General features: G+C 52.9%; 1 protein-coding gene across 1 annotated transcript in view; it reads right to left on the bottom strand.

Moving 5' to 3' along the window:
* The window catches only part of TRAPPC12 (trafficking protein particle complex subunit 12), a 62,499-nt gene that overhangs the window by 12,524 nt on the left and 23,446 nt on the right, over nt 1–26,529 (bottom strand). The window contains exons 4-7 of the mRNA XM_082851524.1: nt 22,999–23,112; nt 21,727–21,865; nt 9,585–9,697; nt 1,701–1,773 (exon numbers count right to left, since the gene is read on the bottom strand). Coding sequence (XP_082707650.1) covers nt 1,701–1,773; nt 9,585–9,697; nt 21,727–21,865; nt 22,999–23,112 — 439 coding nt within the window. The remainder of the gene's footprint in view (nt 1–1,700; nt 1,774–9,584; nt 9,698–21,726; nt 21,866–22,998; nt 23,113–26,529) is intronic.

The following is a 26,529-nucleotide window of genomic DNA, read 5'->3' as shown; positions in this document are numbered from 1 at the left end:
TAACAGCGGCCTGCCTGCCCAAGGCCTAGGTGTTGTGACCTTTTAAGTGGAAGCAACAATTCCTAACCCATCTGCCTCAGCAGGCTCTGAGGGCAGGGGGAGTGGAGCGGATGTGGGGCGGGGAGGCTGGAGAGGCCGGTGCTTGGTCAGATGTTGAATCTGCCATCCAGCTCAGGCCCAGGGAGAAGCACGTCCCAGACACATGTGAATGGTGACCACTGGGCGAGCTTGCCTTAAGCTGACCTTCCTCCCGCTGCCGGGACCAAGGGTCAATTTTGGGATAACAGTCTCCTAGAAATGACGCTTATTCCTGGAGTGCTTGAGAAAAGGACACAAAACTTAACTGTCAGAATTAAGAACGTAACTCACTTTGCCTTTCAGCAATTAAATATACATTAGCTGCTTACATTCCCCTTATGACATCATTTTTGTGAAAAGAAAAATTCTGAATATCTTTCCTTAACCAATGTAAAATGTGGATTCTCAGTGAACTGAATTTGATTTTGATTATCTTTGAGGACTTCCTAGTGCTTTCTTCCCCTCTTTGCCTTATAAATCTGTTGATCTGCTGTGAGCTGTCAGGTTTCCGGGCACTGCTTCCTGAGCTCCAACAACTACCTGCTCTCTGACACCAAAACACGGACCCCCCGTGGGATGACATGGCCAGAGTGGGAAAGATGCTGAGGGCGGGATGTCCCAGGGCACGGAGATGCCCACGTCAGACCCCTGTTATCTACCGGCACTTAAATCACTGAGAAGGACGCACGAACATCGCACCTACAGACCTGGTCTCCTGGGATTTCTCAAAGAAAGGGATCTGTGTTTAAAGCACAAATGCAGCCAGAGCTGTTGGTCCTCGAGGATGGACATCTCCTGCCTGGGATGCTTCCCCCTTTCCCATAGTCACGAGCGCGTCTGGGGTGCACGGCGCCCAGGGCCCCGCCGTGCCCGAGGCATGGGCACAGGTCTCTGCCCCGGGGGGTTCTCCTCTCAGGCCACCTCTCCTGCTTCTGGCACATCCGTCTCCTCACAGCGTGGCTTCAGAGGAAGCCCACCCCTTGCCCACATCATCCGTGCTCGCCCGTGGTCACCGACAGCCGCTCCAAGTCAGGCGCAGAGTGGGGGACCACCAAGCCCCTGGAGACCACATAAGCCCACAGGCTCATGTGCAGAGGTGCCAGCCTCTCAGGGAGGTGCCATCTGAGCTGGGTTTTGAAGCATGATTAGAAGTTCTTCTCTCTAATGTTCTCAAGAAATCTCAGCCAGGATAATCTTTTCAAAACGCAGTTCGGCACCTGCCCGCCCAGCACTCACATAACGACCCTTTTCCACGGCCTGGCCCCCGAGCCTCCACACGCAGGGCCCCGTCTTCCTTTCCTCTCCAGCTCCGCCCAGGCCTCAGGCTCCCCACGGGCGGGCGGGCCAGGCACCCACCTTGCTGTGGACGCTCACGTCGATTTCTGGAGTTATTTGCTGTAGGCGGGTCTCGGCCTGACGGGGCTCCCCGAGAGCGGGGTTCGTGCCTTATGCCAGCACCAACCACGGTGCCTGGCTTGGTCCAAGAAAGGACCGAGATGAATGCATGAGAGGATGAGTGCATTACGGAGTGAGAAGGAAAAGAATGAGACAGAGAAACCTCTGGGGCCGAGCCCTCTGACGATGCCAGCTGACTGTCTAAGGAAGGCGAGTCCGGCACTGACCTTGTCTGTTCTCCGGGGCCATGCTGTTCATGCCGCCATCCTCGGCCAGGCCCTGCTCCAAGTTCGTCAGGATCTGCGGGAAATGGAAGGAAGAACAACAGAAGTGAATTTGCTTCTAGACGTTGTCACAATATACTCCAGGAGAAGCAGATTTCTCTGTATGGAAACCCATTTGTCAAGGAGCGTTTCGCAGGGACACGTTTTAAGCTTCGCTGCTCACAAGGCACGGAGATGACGGCAAACAGGGAGCTGCTCTCTGACCGGTGGGGGGTTTGGGTTTATGACGCTCGTAAAGCATCAGAGACCCCCGACGTGGGGCAGATATTCTCTGTCTGTCAGGAAAGCATCAGGAATGTTACACAAGAGGACGATTATTAACTTCTGTGAAAACATCAGTCTCGCTCCTCGAGGGCACCTGAGATGTGCAGCCTTTTTAAATGTATCAAATAAATCCTGAGCATCCGTCACTTTACATAGTTTTTACTGTTCGGCTAATAACCTTGAGTTGCTTCCTCTGTGATCTGGTTTCCCTGAAAGGAAAGAAGTTGCTACCACGGTGATCTGAGCAGAGCCTATGTTCTTTTGGAGGGCAGGGTGAGGAGAAAAAACGTGTTAATAGTAAAGGCTGTTTGCAGGGAAGGAAAAGAAAGACGCGCTAAGTGAAAACGGGGGTCTCATGCTTCCTTGATGGCCGACTTCAGGCCACGTGCTTTGGGGAGACACCCCCTTGTGTAGTGGGCCACCCTGCAAGGCAGCACTGCCCCAAACGGCCCACCCTCAAGAGGCGAAGTTCACGACCAGCGAAGCAGCTGCTCCGGGCTTTCACTGGCCTCGTCCCATCCACACAGAGACGGGCCAGCTGGGCCTCCTCTGCCGCCAAGGGCCAGCACTTCACAAAAGGTGGACGATGGTTCGCTGTGAACACGAAGGCCTGTCCTACCGTGACCACTCAGGACACACCCGGGCTTCAAAACTGTAACCTCAAAGATGAGCTAGTTGGTCCAAACGAGGTCAAATGACACTTTTCAGCCAATCGGTCTTCTGATAAATAATCATAAAAACAGACACTGACCAGGAAAGAAGGTCTCGAAGGTACCATTGAGGAGGGACAGGAACAAAGAGAAGGACTAAGAGGTTCTGAAGAAGAAACGCGGGAGGCCTGGCTCTTCCCAGCCCCGGGGGCCATGCACAGTGCAGAGGGCCCGAGGCCTGGCCCCGACTCATGGGCTGACGGATGGGACGTGGGGGGAGGGGCAGGCCTGACAGCAAAACCAACCACAACAAAAGAGCATGAGAGGATCATGGGAAGCACAGACTCCAGGAGGGCGGGGTCGGGGAGTGGTCCTGGCCCCCTGCAGGGCATCTCCACACATCTGGGCAACCCACCTGGGGGGCCACAGTTACCTCCAGCCTGAGCTAAATCGCAGGAGAACAGTGTCTGGGGGAGAGAGTTCCCACCCGTATGACTTCACACAGTCACAGTAACAGCATGCTGATCTACAGAAGGTCGTTTCCGTAAAGTGTAGAAACGCTCCCACCCAAAGCCTGAGCTACTCGGATGGCAAACGTGGCCGCATGCCCCTCCTGTCCCTCCTGTCCAGGTGCAGGTCGGACGCCCGTGAGCAGTTCTGGGTCTGCTTCCCAGAACGACCAAGACGGGCCGCGCCCACGGCACCCATTCTGGAAGATGCTCCGGAAACGCGAGCGTGGGGTGGCGGGTTGGCAGCAGCTGGGCTCCGGGCAAGCCACGTACTTCCGAAAGTAACTACAATACTGAAATGACAGTGGTTTTGAGTGTGTGAAGATGCTGCTTGGACATGAATAGGGAGCAGCCAGGAGGAAACGTGGGCCTGGGAGACAGTTCTGGACCCGCTGTTCAGCAGGTGGGTGTGACCAGAGCTGAGAGGCTGCATCGACACCTCCCGCCCCACCTGCGGGTCCTGGGCTGTCCTGGATTGGTTCTGCGACGGGCAGTGTCACTCCAGCAATGCAGATGCCGTCAACACTCTGGACAGCAGCGGAGGGAGGACAAAGGACTCAGAAGGCCCGGGCTCGGTTGTTTTGTCCAAGGAGAAAACTATACGCCTCGCACGAATATCCCAGCTGCCTGACTCCATATGTAGCCAAGACCACTTGATCTCAGGGCTTCCCTGGTGGCGCAGTGGATAAGAATCCACCTGCCCATGCAGGGGACACGGGTTCGAGCCCTGGTCCAGGAAGATCCCACATGCTGCAGAGCAACTAAGCCCGTGCGCCACAACTACTGAGCCTGCGCTCTAGAGCCCACGAGCCGCAGTTACTGAGCCCAAGTGCCACAACTACTGAAGCCTGTGTACCCACAGCCCGTGCTCCGCAATAAGAGAAGCCACCGCAACGAGAAGCCCACGCCCCGCAACGAAGAGTAGCCCCCGCTCGCCGCAACTGGTGAACGCCCGCACGCAGCAACGAAGACCCAATGCAGCCATAAATAAATAGATAGATAGATAGATAGATAAATAAAGGACCACTTATCTCAAACAGGCAATGTGTCACCTACTCATATTTAAAGGGACCAAACCCATGCCCTGACTTCTCTGCAGTTACCCTGGGTTTGGAAGATCACTTACAAACAGTTTTGGGTTCGTGGGCCCTGGTGCCTACGCATGACCTTGGACTCCGGTATTTTGAACTCCAGGTTCTGAGTCCTATGCAGGGCGCAGCCCAAACCCGGCCCTTCTGATAGGCTCCAGGCAACACCAGTATGGGTGGTCTGGGGGCCTCGGTTTGTGGGAAAGCTCTCAGGGAAGGAGCCCTGGTCCTGTCCTTTGTCAGCCTGTCACGGGCTGTGGGTGGGGAAGGTCTAGCGACCGGGTTTATGCGCAAAGCGTCCAATCTTCGGACCCCTGGGGGCCGGCCCTAACTCAAGGACCCAAGGACTCACTAATGACCTGCGGTGTTCAGACTGAGGTGAGAGCAGGTCTCCCTAGAGGGGCTTAGATTTCTCTGGAAAGTTCTGGGACCTTCTCAGCCCTACCAGTCTCCTAGGGGACCTTCTGGACAAAAGGCTTTTCAAAGTGAAAAGAGGCTTCTCGGAGTTGCTCCAAGCCACTGCAGGAATATTAAACACTCCCATGGACCACGCACTGTGCCAGGTCGCTGGTCATCTAACCCACACAGCAGCCTGGAGGTGGCTGGTGACACCACTCCTCCCCAGGCTTCCACAGGCTGGTCACCCCACCAGGAAGAGTCAGGGCCACACCTGGAAACACCCGTCTGCTTGACTCCAAAGCCCCTCCAGCTGCGGCCTGTGGACATCCCCCGACAGGGCATCACACCTTGACGCAATGCTCTCTCTTTCCCTGCAGGTCAGAGAGTGAGAACCTTCGATGCCAAGGCAACCAATGCCAGGATGGAGATTCCAGACCTCTCTGTTCCGCCGAGGGCTGTCTGTTGCTGGGCTATCATGCACGTGTCGGGCGGGACCGCCTGCCAACTCGGGTGACCTTACGGCACGCTGTGGGTCACCTCTGGCACATGAGATCTCACACGGGGCTGGGGCTGCTGGGGGGTGTGGTCGACATTCCCAAGTCTCTGTTCTGGGATCTGCAACGACCCTGCCGACAGGGACGCTCCTGTCACCTCCTCCTTCTGGGCCCTCTGAGCACACCCGGGCCCAGGAGCGTGAGTGTCGACGGCAAAGGGCAGAGATGTGGCCTCGACCAGGGATTAGGAGCCATCACCTCCCCTTCTCCACCACCTGCCCTCACTTGCCAGCCACTCCCATCTTATCTGATGAAGCCACCATCAATTTGTTCTCTGCTGGAGCGGGCAGGACAGAGGGGCGTGGGGACCATGGGCATCTGGTGAAGCCGGGCAGCGGCGGGCGTGGTCACGCTGGATGGCCCGCCCAGCTGGGTGCTTCCCAGAGCGGCTGGCAGGGGGAGGGCGGACAATGTCTGTTCTCTCTTCCGTTCTTAACTTCGTTTACAAGTAAAACAGTATAACCGAGCAGGTCCATCTGTTGGAATTCCTTTTTAGTAAAGATATGAACCCTTCCTAGAAACGCCCCTCTCACCTCTGCCTCATTAGGGTGTCCAACCAAGAACAGAGCAAACCGATGTCCCTTCCCGAGGGGCTCCTTCGGCAGTGAGGGTCTCTGAAGGGGCACTTCCTTACCTGGTGCCCCGAGCCGGGCTAAGGTGGGGCAGGCAGAGGCTGCAGAAATCGAATTGTAGGGCAGGGCAGCACTGAACTTAAACCCACGCGGCACGTCCCCATCAGCGGCGACCCAAACCCCACGCTGATCTGGCATCATGACGCATGCAAACGGGCTTAGAAACGTGTTCCCTGGCTCTTTGCCGACGGGACCCAGAGGTGCAGTGGCCTGCAGAGAAGCCGAGGGGCAGGGATGGTGAGCAGAGGTACCGCTGCTGTGGCGTGACAGGGATGGCTCTCCTAAGCCACGGGGCATGCTTATTTTAAATCGAGGTATATTTTGTTCTTCATCGATACCACTACATCTGAACCAAACATTTACTACTTCACCACGTGGTTCTTACTTGTCACCTTCTATTTCAAAGACAGCAGAGAAAACCCTGGACCGTTTTGTAAAGGTCATGAGTAATGTTCTGCTAAAACCGGGCCGCACCTAAAAAATCGAGACAGTGCTCTCATCAGGTTGAATACACAGGCTCTAACCATTCTGCAGTGAATCTTCCGTATAAGGAAAAGCTCAGCTTCTCCTGAGCAAACGATGCCGGGGATTCCATAACTGGTGTTATGTCCCTCTCTGCTCTGCTTACCTGGACCCTCAGCGCCAACCTGTGTGTGGCATAAACCTTGTACGTTACCAACCGTACTGCTGTCTGAATTTTATCTTCCCTTTGCCCCGTTGTCCTCATTTAATTTTTTTTCAATAGAAAAATATTCTACTTATAAAACTAACACGTGCATTGTTAAGACCTGGACAGAGAATAAAAATGACCATTAAGCCCATTACCCACACCTCTAACGTACTGGAGTGTTCTTCCTTCAGGGTATATTACTTCCTTCACAGAGGCCGTCCTGTAATCGTAATTCTGCAGGCTGGCTTGGACAGCGGATGTCACATCCTAAACACTTCCCACGTGACGGCTGTGGAGACGAGACACCCATCTGGAGCCCGTGTCGTGTCCCCACACCCCAGCCCGGCGCCCTGGGACACCCGGCTCTGTGCCCTGCTGCTCTGGTCGGGACGGCACAGACTGGAAGCAGCGGGAGACCTCTATCCCAGTGTGTCCCTTTGCAGGGGGGACGCTGGCTGCCCGGGCCGAGGGCCACCGGGTGGCAGGTGTCTGCTTCTCACCCACCCTGGCTGCCCCGGGCCCGCCCGCATCTCACTCTAGCTGCCACCCCGGGTCGTCTCCTTTCACTTGGCAAACCCGCGCTGGGGCTGAACCTGTGAACACCTGACGTGTGCTAGAGAGGCAGCGACCAACAGCGGGCTCCAAGCACATCTGCACACACACCTGCACCCGCGACAAGCGTGTGCGCTTCCCAAGCACCGAGCGGGGCCTCGGCCGGCTTTCTCACTAAGGACGGAAACCTTCGTGCTCTCTTCTTTACCCCCTTCCCAGGCGTGGCTTCCACGCCCACCCCTGACCTCCAGAGCAACGAGAGACGCCACACGCGCAACGAAACCGACGGGCACAGAGCGCTTCGGGGGTGTGGACCACGCCGCTGCTTTCCTTCCGGAAATGACGCCCTGGTTTCGCTGCCTGCGCGGAGTGAAGCCGTCGATCGCCGTCAAGGCGCTGGCCGGTCGGCGGCTCCAGAGGGTAGCCCCGGCGCGGCCTCCTGTCCGCCCCAGCCCCCGTGACGACTCCAGGGTGGCCCGGGTGGGCCCTGCTCGACGCCGCAGCTGCACCCCAGCAGGCAGTTGCGTCTGGGAGGCCTGGTGGGCGCTGGCTGAGCCTGGGCCCCCTGGGTCTGGGGCGGGCAGGAGGCCAGGCCCGGCGAGCAGGCTGGGGAGGGGAAGCCGAGGCGGGGGGCCGGGTGCGAGCATCACCCTGGGAGAGACTCTTTCACAGGCTGCCTCATCTCCTTCCTTGCTGGACTCGCCTCCGCCCCCAGCGAGGAGCCCAGCGCCCCCTGACCCACTGAGAGCAGCTCTTGGCAGAGAAAGCGCGGCTGGCGCTCTCTGGCACCGGAGGGTGACGCACGAGGCCGAAGCCGCGTTCCAAGGCTTCCGGGCACACGCTGCACGTGCGGGGAAAAGGGCTGCAGCTCCTGGGCGGTGGCCGGGTCACAGCCGGCGACCTGCTCTCGTTCAGGCCCCTCGCGGCTGGACCTCAGCTGTACTTAACCCTCGGAGGCTCTGTCTCCTTGTCTGTACATCAGGCATGGCGCCGCCTTGTACAGCCGTCGTGAGCGCTTACGGAGCTTCAGCATAAAGCATGCAGCACAGCACCCATCGTGTAGGCGGGAGCACTGAGCACAGCCCCGTGGCCACCGCCGCCATCACCGCCACCCCCGTGTCCGACCTCCGAGCCCGTGGCGTCAAGGGCAGCACCACGTGGCAGCAGGCGTGGCAGGCGGGCGCCCAGAGACGCAAGGAGAGCGTGGAGCCCGCCGGGCAGGCCTTGGGAGACAGCCTTAGGGTTAAAGCCTTAGAATTCATATGCACGTCCCCTGTGTGACACGGAGGTGAGTGAAAAGCAATAAAAACAATCATCTGTGTGTGATTTAGAACATCACTGATTTAGTACCAATTACAAGTTTTGTTTTCCTATTTCTGGAAGTAACTATTTTAACCATGATTTAAGAGTCAAGGAAAGGAGTGTTAGACTCTAAAAAGTAGTAATGACACAATTTCCCCCACCAACGGATCAAATTATAAGAGAGCAAAGTTTTTCTTTTTATCTTTTAAGCTATAAAAGCCAGAAACCGATGCAAAGCTTAAGAGTGTCAGGTGGCCTGCTGTGGCGTCCACTCTGCGAGGGCGGAAGCCCTGCCACTTCCCTGCCGGGAACACAGAGGACCCCCCAGGAGCTCCAGGAACGTCCACCATAGAGCAGCTGGGGACTGAAGCAGGAACTCGACAAGTACAAATAACCTCGTTTAAAAACCTGTCACATGCTGCCGCTCCTAACTGCTTGCTGTTACAGCTTTGGAAGCCCTTCCACAGACGACGCTGCAGCTAAGCTACACAGCAAAGCTGCCAGGAGGGTAGGAAAGGCAGGCTCACTTCCAGTCTGAAGACGGAGGCTCTCGGGGGCGCGGCTGCCCGCTGCCTGGAGATGGGGAGACTCTGAACCCCACATCTCTCCTTCCCATCACTCAGTGCAGTAAATCTCATCTTCTGTTGATACAACTTGATGCCTTCCACGTAATTGTTACTTTACAACCCAGAATAACTCGGGAAGCACTTCGGAACCTTATCTGCCTTTGGAGTCAGCATTACGAGTGACACTTGTCATGATACACTATAATTTGCTTTGATTCTGGAACATTTTAAACCATTCTCTCTTTAAATGCTGCTCTGATGCCTCCGTTTGACATGAAGCAGGTGCACGTAGCCTTTTGCAGGATGCGTGAGTGGTCGGGCAGCCCGGCACGTGTTCACGTGTGTGATTTCTACACAAGAGGGGACGCTCCTGCTTTTCATTTACTAATAATACCGGGAAGAAAGATTTCAGGCTTCAAGCTTTGCCGAAAACCACCCACCGCCCCCCTAGAATAATTCAGCAAGAACAGTGAATTGCACGGTCACAAGGAACCGGGTCAGCCTGCCTTTCAGGAGGGGGAAGCAGAGTGGTGGGAAGGGTACAGGGTGGCGTGACGTGCTTCTCGTGAGGGCGGGAAAGTCTGGGTGAGCCCTCCGTCAGGAGGGGGGGCGTCAGCAGCCCAACTTGGTGCAACGGTTACCTTGCTGCAGACGGCCTTCACCCTGTGCAGCCGGTCCAGCGACTCCTGGGGGTTCCCCAGGTACTGCTGAAGCTCCGCGTGTAGGATCCGCATCGAAAAGGGGACCATGGAGCCTAGAACCAAAGTCAAAGCAGAGTGAGTCTGTTTGCTGTAACTGAGCACAACTAAGCACCCTCTCAGAGTGAGCACCCATGCAGCAGGGAATCTGCAGATGTTCTAGCAGAAGGGATGACGGAATGCCTTATGTCTTGGTAAAGTATGCGATGATGCCAATTATAAAACGTGTCTTGGTTTTCTCTGTACAGCTGTATGTTCTAGACAATGACCAAAGGAGAAAGCTGGCTGTCACTGCTTTTCCAGAGTTACGCCACAATCGTGTTGAAATTATCACAAAATGAGTAGAATGGTAGAGACCACCGCCTGCTCCAGTAAAAAAAACAGAACACTCATGGATTCTCTGTACTCCTTTGAGATGTCGAGCTCCTGTAGAAGGCTGCATAGGTCGGGTTACCGGGGAGGGAAATGAGAGAGGGTGCACCTCGGGCCCAGGTCCTGAGGACGGAGCGTCAGCCTGACTCCGGGACGTGTGTGTGTGTGTGTGTGGGGGGGGGGGCTCTGGAGTGAAAGTTGTGTGTGTGTGTGTGTGTGTGTGTGTGTGGCTCTGGAGTGAAAGTTCTACCTCAGACCTGTCCCAGCGGAAGGAAGGCATGGCAGCTGGCCTTGAAGACTCCACTGCCCAGGGCTGCCCCGGAGGGAGGGAGTTCTGGGCAGTGCCACTTCCATCAGCGTGCTGGGGGCATGAGAGCAGTGATCCGAAAAGGACTGCAGTTGAAATGAGCTTTTGCACAGTGTCTGAATGTGGCTGTGTTCTCTCAGGGTGAGGGAATCTTTCTGTTAGTGTCGCGTTCCCCTCTGACATGACTTGGATGTGTATCTGTATCAGTATATATCGTAATTTAGTAAGTATGTAAGTATATAAATGCCGTCAAATAATCAAACAGCCTGTGCTGACTATGAACGACTTAAAGGATGTGACAAAGCCAGCACAGGGCAACCTCACAGATTCAGAAGGGGCCTCTCAGTACTTAGATCTGGACTACACTTTATTATTATTTTAGTTTTTGGCTGCGTTGGGTCCTCGTTGCTGCGCGTGCACTTTCTCTAGTTGTGGTGAGTAGGGGCTACTCTTCGTTGCGATGTGTGGGGTTCTCATCGTGGTGGCTTCTTGTTGCGGAGCACGGGCTCTAGGCATGCGGGCTTCAGCAGGTGCAGCACACAGGGCTCAGAAGTTGCGGCATGTGAGCTCTAGGGCACGCGGGCTTCAGTATTTGTGGCTCGCGGGCTCTAGAGCACAGGCTCAGTAGTTGTGGCACAGGGGCTTAGTTGCTCCGCGGCATGTGGGATCTTCCTGAACCAGGGATCGAACCCGTGTCCCCTGCATTGGCAGGTGGATTCTTAACCACTGCGCCACCAGGGAAGTCCCTGGACTACACTTTAAAGATGGTTAGAAGCAAGCTGTGTGACAGCTGCAAGCTGCTCAGCCTCTCTGTGCCTCAGTCCGTCCATCGTCCATCCAGCAACCATCAGCGAGGGTCTACCATGTGCCACACTGAGGTGGCTTCATGTTTGTGCTTCGTATCTTGAGAAACTGTATCATGCTCTATGGTCTTCAGTAAGGATAGGAAGAAGAAAGGTCAAAAGGACAAACAAAACTAAGGAATACTATGGAAAATAGTTTCTATTGTGATTGTGAGCCTAGAGAAAAGAAAGATGACAATTACTCAATTTAAATGTTTGAATTTTTTTTTGATGACACTAAATAATTGCCACGTCTGAAGAAGATGGATGACTGAGTTGACATCCTGGCATCAGTCACTTCCTAGAAAGAACCACTTCTTGACCGTTGGCATCACTAAAATGGGATCGCGCTAACATGCTAAGTCACACATAAGTTGTGTCTGTCATCCCTATACATCAAACAGAGAACAGGCAATAGTCGTTCCCACGCGGTTTAGAATTTACCTGCAGGGAGAGAATCTCTACAACACTTTAAGCTTTATAAGATAAATGCAGAAACAAAACGTCTGTGAAGTTCCCAAGCCCAATTTATAAATGAGCTGAATATATGACAAGGTGGTCGGGAGTTACTTGCTCTTTGCCCTGGAAACTGCCCATGGACCTGGGGAAGTTTTTGCATTTAAAAGGACATATGAAAATATTTCAAACTAAATGAAAATGAAAATACTATTTATCAAAATTCGTGGGATGCAGCAAAAGCAGTGCTAAGAGGGAATTTTACAGTGTTAAATGCATATATCTAAAAGACCTAAAATTAATCATCTAAGCTTCTACTGTAGGATACAAGATAAAAACAAGCAATATAAAAGCAGAAGAAAAGAAAGAAAAGTTAGAGCACAAAGCAATGACATTGGAAACAGGAAATCAAGAGAGAAAATCATCAAAATCCAAATCTAGTTCTTTGACAAAAATCAATAAAATTTATAAAACTCTAGCCAGGCTAACCAAGAAAGAAGAGAGAAGACATGAATTACTAATATCAGAAATGAAAAAGGGGTCATCACTACTGATCACGTGGACATTAAAAGGAAAATAAAGGAATATTATGAACAAATCTATGTCAACAAATTTTATAACCTAGATGAAATGGACCAATTCCTTGAAAGACACAACCTACTTACTAAAACTCATACAAGGAGAAACAGATAATCTAAATAGGCCAATATCTACTTAAGAAATGAAATCGATAAATAGTAACCTTCCAAAACTAGAAGGCACCAGGCCCAGGCCCAGATGGTTTCACTGGTGAATTCTATACAACATTTAAGGAGGAAGTGGTACCAATTCTCTACAGCCTCTTCCAGAAAACAGAAGTGGAGGGGATGCTCCCTAATTTATTCTATGAGGCCAGCATTATAGAAAAATCAGGAAAAAATCAGTATTATAAGAAAGGAAAACTATAGATGAACATAGCTAATGAACATAGATACAAAAATCCTCCACAAAATTAGCAAGTCAAATCCAACTAGATCAAATCCAACAAAAAATTAGCAAATCAAAACCAACAGTGTATAAAAGAAATTATCCACCATGACCAACTGGGATTTTTTCCAGGTATGCAAGGTTGGTTCAACATTCAAAAATGAATTAACGTAACCCATCACATCAAACAAGCTAAACAAGAAAAATCACACAATAAATCAAGAGAAGCAGAAAAAGCATTTGACAAAATATACCACCCATTCATGATTCAAACTCTCAGCAAACTAAGAATAGAGGGAAACGGCCTCAATTTGATAAAGAACATCTATAAACACCTACAGATAAAAACATCTATAAACACCTACGGTGAGAAGCCAGGTGCCTCCCCCTAAGGTCCTGAATCGTGCCGAGATGTCCCTCCCCTTTTTACCACTCCTACTGAACATGCTGCTGGAAGTCCTAACTAACGCAGACAGAACGAAGACCCTTTGGAAGACCAGAAGAACGTGCCTGCAGTTCTGTCTTCTCTGGGCCCTCACACCGTCTTCTCTCCAGGCACCGTCTTCTATGGAGTAACAGACATCCCTGTCCCAAACTGTTGAGCCTTCCACCAGAGCCTGTCTGTGCTGGACCGGACTCCCGCAGCTCTGGGAGGTGGACGCAGGCAGACGCCGGCGACAGGTGACACTCCACGTGCCTCCCTGTGACTCGCATCTGGAGCTGGGACTCTATCCAGACGGCCGAAAGCAGGAAGAGAAGAGCCAGCACCGATCCTCCTTAACCACGTCACCCTTGCCCGTGGCTTTCCTGGGAGTGTCCGGGAGAAAGCCAGGGCTGAAGTGGGAAGCAGTTTCCCCCTCTTCTCTCTTGGTACCACTGGGAAGGTCTCATACTGCTTAAAAATCTCATAGAGCAGAAATCGAGAGGGAAGCACACACACAGCCTCATGACACATCAGAAAGAGGAATGCCCCTCTCTAGAAAAATATACCGTTCATACAGCCACAACAAGAAAAGCAGCTGGAGAAACGCTGTCTATTAATCCCAGCTTGAACAGGTTAACAGCCAGTCGCTCAGTGGGTTTCAGGTGCCAATGCAGGCACAAGGCACTGGACGTACGCTGGTCACGAAGGGGATGTGACCACTGTTCCCGAGCAAACCCCACAACCTCGCCAGTAAAACACAACAGAAACTGTTTCAACGTAACTCAGGCCTTTCCTGCTTTTGTTTGTTTGTTTGTTTTAAAGAAATGCAAATAAAAGTACCTTTAAACTGATCCTCTCAGTCTAGCAAACCCAGCCTTGCTCTGTGTGAAGAGTCACTGGGAATCAGTGAAGCCCTTCATGCCAGAAGAATCCAGCAACATGAAATACGCAGCAGCTCCACAGCAGCCAGAAGCCTGCCTCCCCTGCATGGAGAGCACGCCTTGAAAAAGAGGGCAAGTCAGAATCTGGAAGGAAACGTATTTCCCAGTGGATCTGTTTTTCTGGAAAGTTCCCACATATAGTCATGGCCTGCCAAAATCTAGGTCGGTATAAATACGGTAGAAGTGCTCTCATTAATCATTTAGAAAACATTAAATGAAAACACTCCTACACAATTCATGTTATCGAGTCCCCTGCAGTACTGCAGACCCACTCGGCAGCCACAGAATCAGAGCGGGATGCACCAGAAATCACACAGGCCCTGTGCTGGGCAGCGAACTTGAAAGAAAAAGCAAGAGGAGGAATGTCAGCTTGACTCCAGCGGGGCACACAGGCACGGGACTTCCCTGGCGTGGAGACGGTCTGGCCCTCCCGCCACCCACTCGCCTGTGTGCTGGGCGGGTGGCGTCCTCTCTCCACTTTCCTGGCCACCCGCCCAGCCGGACAGGGGACTGGGACATGGCCGGGCTGCTGGGAGGCCCGAGCGTGCTGACGCGATGGTGCCTGGTGGACGCCCAGCAGAGCGCAGACTCCGTGGACCCTCTGCCCACGGTCGGCAGGCTCAGCTCTCCCCCTTGGGGCCTGGCAGTTCCTCTCGCTGTCAAGGCAAGCAGGACCCGGTGCCCGACTGCTGCCCTGCACTTGCTTCCCTGGACCCGGCGCCCACCCCCGTCCTTCCCCGACCCCTGCGACCCGGCGGCACGCGAGGAGTGGAGCCCCTGCTTCCTCTGCTCTGCCATGAGGACACAGGTCGGGGGACGCCGGTGCCTGGCAGAGAGCACGGAGTCCCTCACCTGCCACAAAACAACCCTCAACGAGACACTTCCAACTTCAAGGCTGCATCTGAAAACAAAACACCAGCCTGAGTGAGTCCTAGACGACTTAGTAAAGGGGTAATTCGGTGCTGCCCCAGAGCCCTGAGGCAGGAAGGGGAATTCAGGATGGTCCATACTGCCTCTGCATGAGCCTGAAACGCTGAGTCTGATGCAGGTGGCGCTGGGAACGCATGTGTCTCCCACGTTTCTCACGTGAGACGGGTTACAGGAGGCTTCACTTGGGTGTCCTGACGATAGAGGTGGTGCCCCGAACTGCACATGTTCGTCTCTCTTAACCATCTGTTCCAGTAACACTGGACATGCCAGAGTTCACTAGGAGAGTGAGCAACGTGAAGAGCTGTAGGATTTGCTAACCAGCCTTCTCAGACCGAGGAAAATAGGCTTAAGTGATAAACTCGGAGGAGTTCTGGCATAGAGGAAAGTAAACTGGAAATCTAACCTAAGCAGCAGATGTTAACTCTGAGACATGAGTTAATTTTCTCATGGGAAACAAAGTAAGACATCTGAAATGTGCTGAACAATTCTGAACCACCATGTATGGTTATGTGTTGATAAAAAGTCTCTGAATTTAGTCTGAGAACTAGAAATGTGAGTTGCATGATTCTGGAGGGAGGGCAGAAAAGGACTGAGGACCCAGTGACAGTTCACCTTTGCTGACCCAGGCGGGGAGGGAGCTGATGGGAGCCAGAGGGTCAATCAGAGTGTATGTCTCATCAGCTTTGGTCTGACTCGGTAATTCATAAGGATTAAGTTCTGAAATAAGACTTCACATGAAATCATTATAGCTCTATTAACTTAAACTAAACACACAGATTTGAATTTAGTATCAGAAGAGGCACTGCTATCTGTGCGTTTCTTAAACAACAATCAAAATGTTTTTCATTTCTAACAGAGGGATCTGTGGCTTCACAGTTTTCCTCCAGGTGCACAGAAAGCTGGAGTGAACTGTCCTACGCAGAGGTGCACTTTGACAGCCCGAAGCTCACTTCCAACACTATGCTTTCTTTCGAACAGGAGACAGAATTCCAACAAAAGACGGAAAAGATGGTGCTGGGATGGGAAACCTTAGTGTCCTACAAGAGGCTGAAAAGAACTCCATCAGGAATGGGTATGTTAACGACATCAGGAATGGACATTTCATCTGTTTTGAAGATAAAATTTCAATGAATATGCATAACTTAAAGAGTGAACCCAAATGTAATGTTAATAATAATGTATCAACACTGGTTATCAATTGTAACAAAGGCACCAGAGCAAAGCAAGACGTTCATAAAAAAAACACAGTAAATGATCTTGTAATATTATCCATGGATACAATCCCTCTAAACAGTTCTCAAGAATACAAGCCCAATAGGAGAAGCAATCTGTGTTAGTGTAACAATTACGATAGCAAAAATAATTTGATTAAAAGCAAATTAAAGGGAGAAGGCTATTATAAACATATGAAGAATGGCTCTCAAAAGAGAAACAATGTGAAGGGTTTTGAAAAGGTACTTTAAAGCCTTAACAGGAACAGTAATTCTGAACTTGTCAACATTAAAGACAAACAAAACCCAAAACACTTATTTGGGAAAAGGCTGGCATCCGTGACTCTCTTGTTTTCTCCCCGGGAGCTGAGGTGGGAGCAGGTTTCCAGGGTGGGGTGGATGCTCCACGGGCTGTGTAGGGTGGTACAGGGGTGTCTGTCTTCAGGGCCAAAGACGATGTGGGCAGGGAGCGTGGGGGACCCTTGCTAAGCTGACAAAAAGGTTATGTTGGTATTTTTTAGGGTTAGAAACGATATTTCCCAGAATGGGAGAAGATATTTGCAAGATTCATAACAAATAAAGGATTAAATACCTAAAATATGTAAAGAACTACAACAAATCAATAACAAAAAATAACCCAATGGAAATGTGGGCAAAGATTATGAAGGAGTGGGTCCCCTCAGAGGAAACTGCAACAGCCAGTAACACACAAAAGCCATTTAACCCTAGAAGATGTAACGAGAGGTAGAATTTCAGACCCACCAGATAGAAGTCTTATTGATAAGACTTATTCACAGGTGGGGAAACAAAAACTTGAATACACTGGTTTTGGGAATCTAAATTAGTATAACTACTTTGGAAAGTAATTTGACCATTTCTTGTAAGATTGGAAATACGACCACCACACAGCCTGGCACTGACACTTTTACTTTATAGAGAAATGCAGGAACACGTGGCCAAAGAGAAACACGCACCACAATGCATCGTTCATTAGGGTCTGGAACTGGAGAGATCCTACCTCCTCACCTTATGGATACAAATAATGTTACGTGGGGAAAAGAGGCAAAATGAAGAAAGATACGCTCCTCATGTACATTTCAAAAGCCTGCGGTTCTCTCTGTATTGTGTGTGTGTGTATGTGTGTGTATGCAGTGGAAATGCAAAACATGACATGGAAACACAAATTCACGCTAAGCTGCTTTAGGAGGGGATGGAAATGGGGAGCTTTAAAGGCTGAATCAATAATACTTGAGCTTATGACAAAAAAAGTCTGAAGTAAATATGAAAAACATGTTAATATTTGTTAACTATCTGAGTGCTTAATAAAACTCTTTTTTGACATTTAAAAAAATTTAATTTTTGTTGAGTAAAGAGTGGATTCAACCAGGAGGCATCCCCACATAGGACTTCTCAAAAAAGACAGAACTGGGTGGGTAAGAGTACCCAGGACGTGCGTGACAGAACAATCAAGCATCCCCACCTGCGGGGACCACTCCAGCAGCCCGGTGACATCCGGCTCCACAACACTGTGTGTGAGGGCCCTGCTGGAAGCACAGTCAGAGCTCTAGACAGGGGCCTGCCATCCCTCAAGCAGCGGGACGCCGACAGGAGAGACAGCCTTGCCCGGCAGAGGGGACGGGTTCTCACGGTGCCGCTGAGGCTCCGGGCTCAGGCCACTGTTTTGGTATCTTCTACTGGCACGACCGGCGCTGAAGCTCTGGGTTTCCCGAGCTGTGTGACAGTTACAGGTGGAGAAGCTTGGTGGCCGGGTGTCACCCTAGCGTATCACATCTGGGTGTGTCCTGCTGGGGTGGGGGGACCACACGTCAAGGAGGAGACGCGAGCTGTCTGTTCACAGCCCCCCGCCAGGGCTTCTAAACCCCACACCTGAGAATGAGCTCTGCTCACCACGCTGTGGACAGTCTGAGATGCTCGATGCGAGCAGCTTCTGGCCCAGCCTCTCGGGCCTGGAATTACAGGGATGCACATACAGCAAAGAGGGGAGCAGCAACCGACGGAGAGCGCGAAGAGGGAGGACACAGGTGAGGGACGAGCAAGGGGAGTTCAAGGAACCGGGCTTCTCCAGCCTCCGGTGGCCTCTTCAACAACCACTGCCGTCATTCTTTCTTGCGAACAAGAGTGAGAATTCCAAACAACTGATTAAAAGGCGGCCTGAGTGTGTGAAAACACACACTCCCTGAAAGTAACTCCATGAAAACTGCTAGAGGGCTTCCCTGGTGGTTGGGAGTCCGCCTGCCGATGCAGGGGACACGGGTTTGTGCCCCGGTCCGGGAGGATCCCACATGCCGCGGAGCGGCTGGGCCCGTGAGCCACGGCCGCTGAGCCTGCGCGTCCGGAGCCTGTGCTCCGCAACGGGAGAGGCCACAGCAGTGAGAGACCCGTGTACCGCAAAAAACAAAAAAACAAAAAACTGCTAGAAATGTTAGAGGATTTACAAGACCACAATACTCTTCCTTTCTTAGATGAAAATTAAAAAAGAAAATTTCATGATTTTTACTTATGACTCATTATGACTTGTTATGAATATTCTGAATGGGTAAAAATTATGCCCAATATTTAAATAAAATATATTAAAGCTCATTCATAAATGTTATTTATTTGTTTATATCATTATAGCTTCCTTTTAAAAGCACATTTTAATGACCTGCTTTGCTTATATACTGGAAGCTAAAAAGAAATGAATGAATCAAAATCTCACATTTAGGCTTGTTACACCACAAAATGAGAAGAAAAATGAGTAAACATTCAGCATGTCATCATGGATGAATGTTCACACGCTTTAGCTCAAATATACGTAGGATTTGTCTATTCCATAATCTACCTGAGCTGCTTAGTGACGCAGGCCACCAGCTCCTCTTTATCCCCATCCCACTGCAATGTAATTCCAGGCAGAATCAGAAGCCTGCATTCAGTGTGCACATCCTCAGGACGAGATGTTCTAAGAGTTGAGGGGAAGGATGACAGAGTTCTACACCTGGACCCGAGGACCTGATTCCTCACTTTACAGGAAACTCGGCGTCGCCTCCGTGAACCTCTGTCCGTGAGGAGAACCAGCAGGGCCGCAGTGGCCACAGGACAGGGTACCTGTAGTTTAGAGCCACTGGGCGATGGCCTGCGCGCTCAGAGCTCTGAGCTTTTGTCAGCAGCAGACAAAACACCTGTCGGCACCAGCTGCCAATCCCCGGACCCAGCGGAGGGTCCCGCGCTCTGCCGTGAGTGCGACCAGGCCCGGGGGTGCGGGGGAGGCCGTGGGCAGGCCGGTACGGGAGCCGTCAGGCCACAGTCAGGCACGGTGGGAAGAAACATTTTTTTCCTATGCTGAAGGGAAACATAGCTGCTCCTAACCAGAAGCATGGGAACAGCCGTCTCTTGATTATCAAGGCTGCCAGGTAGGATTTATTGAACAGAAATATCCCCACACTTCCCCACGTAACATGCCTTTAACCTTTCCATCGAACACCTTTCCACTGTTAAGAAGTGGCAACAGAGACACATCCTCATTTGGGGTAGAAGCCTGCTCATCGCCTTCTGCGGAAGGGATGGACCCCAAATGGCTAGGAAGCGTCGGTGAGAAAGGAACGCAGGACCTCCCACGCTGGGGGAGGAGCCCCCGGACAGCCAGGGGATGCTGGGCCTCTCCAGACGAGCACGGGAGGACGTGGACCCCCTACAGCGCCAGGCGCACGATGAACCTTACGGAGCGAGAGGACGGATACAGCCCTGCTCCCCAGTGCTGGGAGCTTCCTGGCACAAGTGTGGGAGGGTGACCTTCCGAGAGAGGAGGCGGCCGTGTCTGCCTGCCCTGTGCAGACGCCACGGGGCCCCAGAGCAGGCAGCGTGGTGGGAGAGCAAGGCCGGGGGGCCTCCCTCCCACGTCTAACCCGTGGAGCCGCCGCTGCTGCTGGGGCCACGCCCTGCACGCTTGCTCACCGGGGCTCCTGGCTTTGGGCCCTTCTTGCCTGGTCCTCAGAGACCAGCTGGACCCGACAGGCCACTGGCTGGTGAGAAGTTTCACAAATTGGGGCAGGAGCCCTGCCACCCCCTTCCTGACTCCGAGCAGTATAGCACGGCTAGTTCACTTCCACTCAGTCGAGCCAACCTCATTGCGACAACCAGTCTGATTTCTGCCCTGTGGTAGGTTTTAAAACCTACCTTTTCCCCCCTTTTCTACAGGGGTGAGTTCCTTTAGTCAAAGAGAAGAAAAAGAATTTTTACACTAGTGAGGCTAAAAGTCTAACAGTACCTCATGCTGAAAATCCTCCTTCAAGCCTGGGAAAACTCAGGGCAATACAGACCAACTCCCATACGTGAAAAGTGAAGATGATGAAGGATAAAGCACTGAGGACTAAGAAAGCCTAACCCCCCAACCTTCCCTGTGTCCCCAAAGAAACAGGATCTGAGATTTAAGGAAAAACAACACAGAAAGAAGTTGAGAAACGTGTTTCCACTTCTAGTCTTCTTAGTTCATCATTTACCTACCAAGTTAAGGAAGATGTTGATTTTTGATTTTTTGAAACTTCTACAAAAATTACCATCTTTATTATTAATTGGGCCTTTGTAGTCTCTTGTTCTGTTTTTATATTTTCTTCCCCAATCAGGCTCTGCATTTCCTGGCAACCAGGACCTTTCTTGGTCGCTCCACTGCTGCCTCCAACAGACGATGACCAGCCAATCTTACAAAAGATGGCAGCGAGCTACGGTTTGTCACTCGTGAATCAAGAACAGATGAGAAAAACAGCCAGTGTAGTGATTACTACGTGCGGCCACTTCTAAGCAACTTACACATACGACCTCATTCACTCTTCATGACTCTCCAGGAAAAAGCACGATTACCACCCCTGTTGTACTGATAAGGACACCAGGGCAGAGATGCCGAATCACTGGCCCCAGGTCACACAGGAGTAAGAGGAGGGGCCCGGATTTAACAGGGAGTGCGGCTCCAGAGCCCGGGCTTTCAGACCCAGGCTCATGCTGCCCCTCAGAGGTCCTTCCAAATTGTTTTACATTTAATACAAACATTTGATGGGTTTCAAACATATTTACAAGGTTCTCCACCAAGAGATGTTCATTCTGCCTCAAGGCTACTCCAGAAGGCTCTTTGTAACCGGCCCTCTCCCTTCCCCAAGTCTTATTTCTGGCCACCTTCCAACAATTACCCCATGCTGCAGCCCAGTGTCTCCAAATGATGGTCCTGACCCATTGGTGGGCTGCAACCAGACTTTTAAATAAATTAAATAAATAAGAATGGAAATTAGGAGAAAACGGCACAGAATCATTGGCACAGTATTGCTGCATGAGTGTCTGTCTCTGTTTCATTTCTGTGTGTACGTTTGCACTAGGTCACGATACAAGATTATTTTTTACTCCGGAGCACAGTCTGAATGTCACCACCTAATCCTCATACCAGATCTTAGTGCCATGGCACATCAGGTGCCCGAGAACGGGCAGGCGGATGCGTCAGTGGGTCTGTCCAGCTCAGTGTGTTCAGGAGCCAGAGTGAGGTCACCCTGTAGGTCAAGGCCCACTGCGGGCCGCTTGTCTGATGACCAGGACTGGATATAAGTGCAGGCAAAGCATAGCACATGCAGAAGCACTGACGTTCACCCCAGCCTTACCCCTACGCCCAGGGTACACGTGAGGGTAGTACTCGTAATAGAGATCTGGCTGATCCAGGTTTCCGAAGGGCTCAAACTCCATCTCGGCATTCTGGAAAAGGCCCAGCTTCACCAGCAGTGCCAGCCTCACAAACCAAAGCTAAAAACCAAAACATAATTGAAATAATCGGTTATCTGTGTGTCGCAGGGTCAGAGACTCCTATTCCCTTTTAATTTGATATTAGAGCTCGATTTCAAATACATTAAAACAAGAGCTAAACTAACTTTCTTTCTTGGCACGTTTGCATAATTACAAGTTTATAAAAACAGATTTGAAAAGGGACACTGCCTCCCGGAAGGAGAGCAGAATCCAGGGCCTGGGGTGAAGGAGGAGGGAGGCCGTGAGCGCAGGGGGAGCGGGCGGCGGAGCTGTGTCTGGGGAGCAGCGAAGGGCGTGGCATCTCGGGGGGAGGGGCATGGGGGGAGCACCGGTTCCAGTGGCCAGAACACACGGCACCCTCAGGAAACAAGCGGAGGCCACGTGAGAGGGCAGGGTTGGGGCCTCGGAAGTGACCCAAGTCAACCTCGTCCCACCGTGGAGAGAAGCGAGGTGTAAAAGCAGTGACCGCGTGGCAAGGGCCGGACTGAAAAGCCGGGCACCGCTCCGAGCGAGCGAGGGCCACCCTGCTCCGGCGCGCCGTGCGTGCACGGCCGCCTGCAACCTGGGGGCGGCGGGCGGGGCTCGCAGCTGCAGAGCAGGAAGGTGGCGGCAGTCTGTGGGACGACCGTGAAGAGGGAGCGGGGGTCGGCTCACGCGGTAAGCGGAGCCGTGTCCGGGGAGGGCCACCCTGGCCGTGCGGACGGGCTTCAGAGATGAGGAAGAAAAACCTGCCCCGCTTGGGCCAGAGGCCGGGGACGCAGCGCGTGTAACGTGGCCGTGCGCTCCTGACCGCGCCCCGCCGGCTCCCGGCGGGCCGACGGAGAAACAGGAGCACAGCCCAGACCGCTGCGCCCGGAGGCCTCCAGGGTCCCTCCTTTCACCAGCTCTTCGCGGACTTGGAGAATCTGGAGGCTGGCTCGATTTGGGGGGGGGTTCCCACAGAATTTCGAATAAAAGTCAGCAAACGCCCCGTGGAGAGGCGGGAATTTAAGGACTTCTGCGCTGCACCTTCTCGTCAGAGGAGCTTCCCGTCGTTCAGAGCTCTCCTTTCCGCGCTCCTCCCTCCTCCTTAAGAATTTAAGGCCCTTCCAGCCCCCAGACGCTGCTGAAGCCAAGAAGGCTCAGGGCAGTACCTGCAGGGAGTCGGCGGTGTGGCTGGTCGGCAGCCCGCTCTTGCCATAGCCTTGGCCGTGGGCCGTAAGGAGCCGCCCGCACAGGTCCACGGCTGCCCTCCAGTTCCTGCAGCTCTGAAAGAAACGGGGACACGTCACCAAGGGCTGGGCGGCTCACACGCGAAGGCCGGACGGGCGTTAGGCAGGAAGGGTGCCGAGCCGGAGACGCGCTTCAAGACGAGCGAAAGGGGGTATCTTACCAGTTAACCACTGACAGCGCGGGGGCAGAATTCTCTACGAAAGCTCCCCGACCACAAATCCGTAAGGCTGCTTTCCTTTTTAGCAAGACACCTCTATCTTGTGATTTTTATCAAATTACAATCGAATATTTAATTTTAATCTGTGTGCTGGGTATATCTGTATCTAAGGTCTGCGTGTGACTGTAAGTGGTTTATATGTTTAACATGATTCTATGTTCTCACTATGAAAAATAAATCAATGAATTACGCCGACGCAACATGTTCTAGGCCATGTATCCACATGCAGCGCTTCATGTTGTAACTAGAGGGATGCTGGCTGATACCGACACACGGGCTCGGGGACTCGGCCTCACCGTGCCCATCTCTGCCCTGATGCGACACAGAAAGGAGGGCCACCAGGCAAATGGGCGGGGAAACATCACCAGAGGGACCGTTTGACCCTTTAAGAAGCTAGAAGTGGATGCTGGACGCAGGCCCTCCCGACAGAACAGGCACCACCCGTCGCCGCGTCAGCGCACGGCCCAGTCCACACGGCAGAGGCAGGTCAGGTCTGTGGAGCAGGGGGTGGAGCGGGGGGTGAACACACATCTTTGCACCTGCTAACCTTGGCTCCAGCGAGGAAGGGGGACAGTAAACTGCTGTTTTCAAGGACGCACGAATTGCTTCTTGAACAAGAAGCCGGGGGTGCCGGGGGAGCGTGTCCAGCCTGTTCTTTCCTCAGTTAGAATTCACATTTCTTTTTATGACACAGTCAGCGAGGACCAGCTCCTCGTGGAGGACCCCTCATTCCTCTTCTTCCTCTCTCACGTGTGTGTGTGCATGCCCAGCCCACTTAGGGCAACTGGGCCGGGAAGGACGTTGGTGTGGCAAGAGTCCAGGCTCCACGGTGAACTGGCCGTGTGCCCTAACGCAAGCCGCCTGCCTGCCCCAGCCACGGGCACCTCAGGCTCCTTGCGGCTCCTCGTGACCTGACAGGTCATGGCTTTTTAGTGCTGAGTGATATTCCAGCGTCTGGACGAACCACCGTTACCCATTCACCTGCTGAAGGGCACCTTGGCCACATCCAATCTTTGGCCACGATGAATAAAGGTGCTATGAACATGCAAGTGCAGGCTTCTGTGTGGACGTGAGTTTGAAATCCTCCGGGCAGAGCAAGCAGCAGGACTGCCGGACTGGATGGCAGGCTCATCTGGCTTTACAAGGACCCTCAAGGCTGTGCACACCTGCTCTCCACCAGCAGAGAGTGGAGCCTGCTGGCCGCATGCCCGCTGGCACCTGCGGGGTCAGAGCCTGGATTCCAGCCGCTCTCATAGGCGTGCAGTGGTCTCTCAGTGTTGCATGGGCTTCTCAACACTTTCTCGCGTTATTTTCCTCACTGGCCCGACAGCCAGCACCAGCTATCGGATTCCTGTCAGCAAGCTGCAGCTGTAACCGGATGACGCAAACCCGATTTCTTAAGATATATCTTGCAGCCTTCCCTTTCCATGATGAGGAGACTGGCACAGAGACAGTGCACCATCAGGCCTCCTGCTCCGGGGCCATGTGCTGTCCAGCTCTGAGAGCTACTGGTCCATCCTGAGATCGGACTGGAGCCACTTCCCTCGAAACGGTCCCAAGTACGACAGAAACGATTTCCAGGAACACAGGCCTTCCACGTTCTGGTGGGTAGCTCAGAATTATTTTTAGGCTGGTTAAGATAATTTATACTACAACTATCTTCAGATGCTTTCTCCGGTCTAAACTCAGCACAATAATCCCTTTCTATGGTAACAGCGGCCGTGTATATCCTCCTTGAGCTGCAAACGTGGAAAGGGACAGGGAAGGGTGTTCCGCTGAGTTCGGACCAGCTCTGTGTGTACATCTCAGCGGGTCCCATGTGCAGGGCTTGGTGATGGCCTCTTCCTGCCTTCCTGCATCACACATGCTGACCCCTCCTGCTGGTGACACTAGATCGCAACAGAGCGCATGGGGCAGTCTTCCCAGGCAAGGACTTCAGCTGAGAGCGAGGAAGGGATGACCCAGTGAGGAGGGCAAGTGTGAGCAGCCGGGAAGCACAGGAGCAGGAGGGAAGGCCCTGTGGCCCGAGGGAGGGGGGCAGGTGAGGGTGGCAGCCCAGGTGAGGACGGGGGCAGGTAAGGCCAGGCCCCTGCGCAGGATGCCAAGAGCATGGCGACATTCTGGAAACAGCAGCCCCTGCAGTGATGAAGAGTGAATCTGAGGGGCCATGCAGATGTCGCCGCAGCATTCGGGAGGGTGCCCAGTCCCTCAGACCCCGTGTTGGCCTGTGGACCACACCCACCGCCACTTGGCCCCTTCCGCAGGCTCCAGGCGGCTCTGTGCACCCTCCGAGGAGGAGGGCACTCATCTGCTGCCCGGGGACCGAGCGGCTCGCAGGGCCCAGGATACTCCGTGGTCCTGACAGGACACGCGGCCGCTGCCACCTCGGAGGGACTGTGGACCATGCCCCCTCAATGGCTTGTGACTGGTCCACAGCAAGAAAGGCTCAGAGGCTGAGACACTTCTACAGGATGAGATGTCTATTGAATAAAATAGTAACAAAAGGGGGCTTGCATGTGGCACATCTCATTTTACTCATTATTATTAATTGATATTGAATTTTACAAAAGTTTTAGTCTACTAAAGACTGGAAAGTAAAAAAAAAAAAAAAAAAAAACCACGAGAAAAACCCAAAACCAAACCCCACTGTCCTCAGTGCCGAGCCTGAAAGGCACAGCTGCAGATGCAGAAGGCAGGGGGACAAGACTGGGTGACAACCTGGGCCTCTGAGACACTCGGAGGAAAAGAAACATAAGCAGCTGGCCGTGCGGCCTGTGCCCGCCAGAGACGGGATGTGGGAGAACCTGCCCGTGGAGGTTGGAGGAGCAGAGGGTGGGGCAGCGGCCGGGGCAGGGAGGACGGCCTGGCCAGTCGGCCGGGGCGGCGACGCAGAGTCAGCGTGAAGGAAGGTGGCGTCCTGGGAGCAGGGAGGAGACGCGCGCGGGTGGAGGTCAGATCCACCAGATGGGAGGTGAACGAGCAGCGGTGGGCAGTGAGGAGGCAGCTCCGGGGGCCTGCAAGTCGCCAAGCTCCCGGGGGCAGCGCCAGGGACAGCGAGACTCAGTGCTCCTTTCTAACCATTACTCGGAGCCTTACAGAGCAAAGGCGGACCAAGCTGGAGACAGGCCAACTGCCCACTGGGAAGGATCCTGACTGCAGACCTCCGGAGGCAAGTGCCCGGAGGGAAGGGAAGGGTTCTGTCTGGGGGTGGCGTGGGGAGGTGAGGCCATTCATT

Source organism: Leucopleurus acutus, assembly GCF_964270905.1.
Source record: "Leucopleurus acutus genome assembly, chromosome: 12".
Classification (NCBI taxonomy): Eukaryota; Metazoa; Chordata; class Mammalia; order Artiodactyla; family Delphinidae; genus Leucopleurus; species Leucopleurus acutus.
This window is presented reverse-complemented; position numbering and strand designations above follow the sequence as displayed.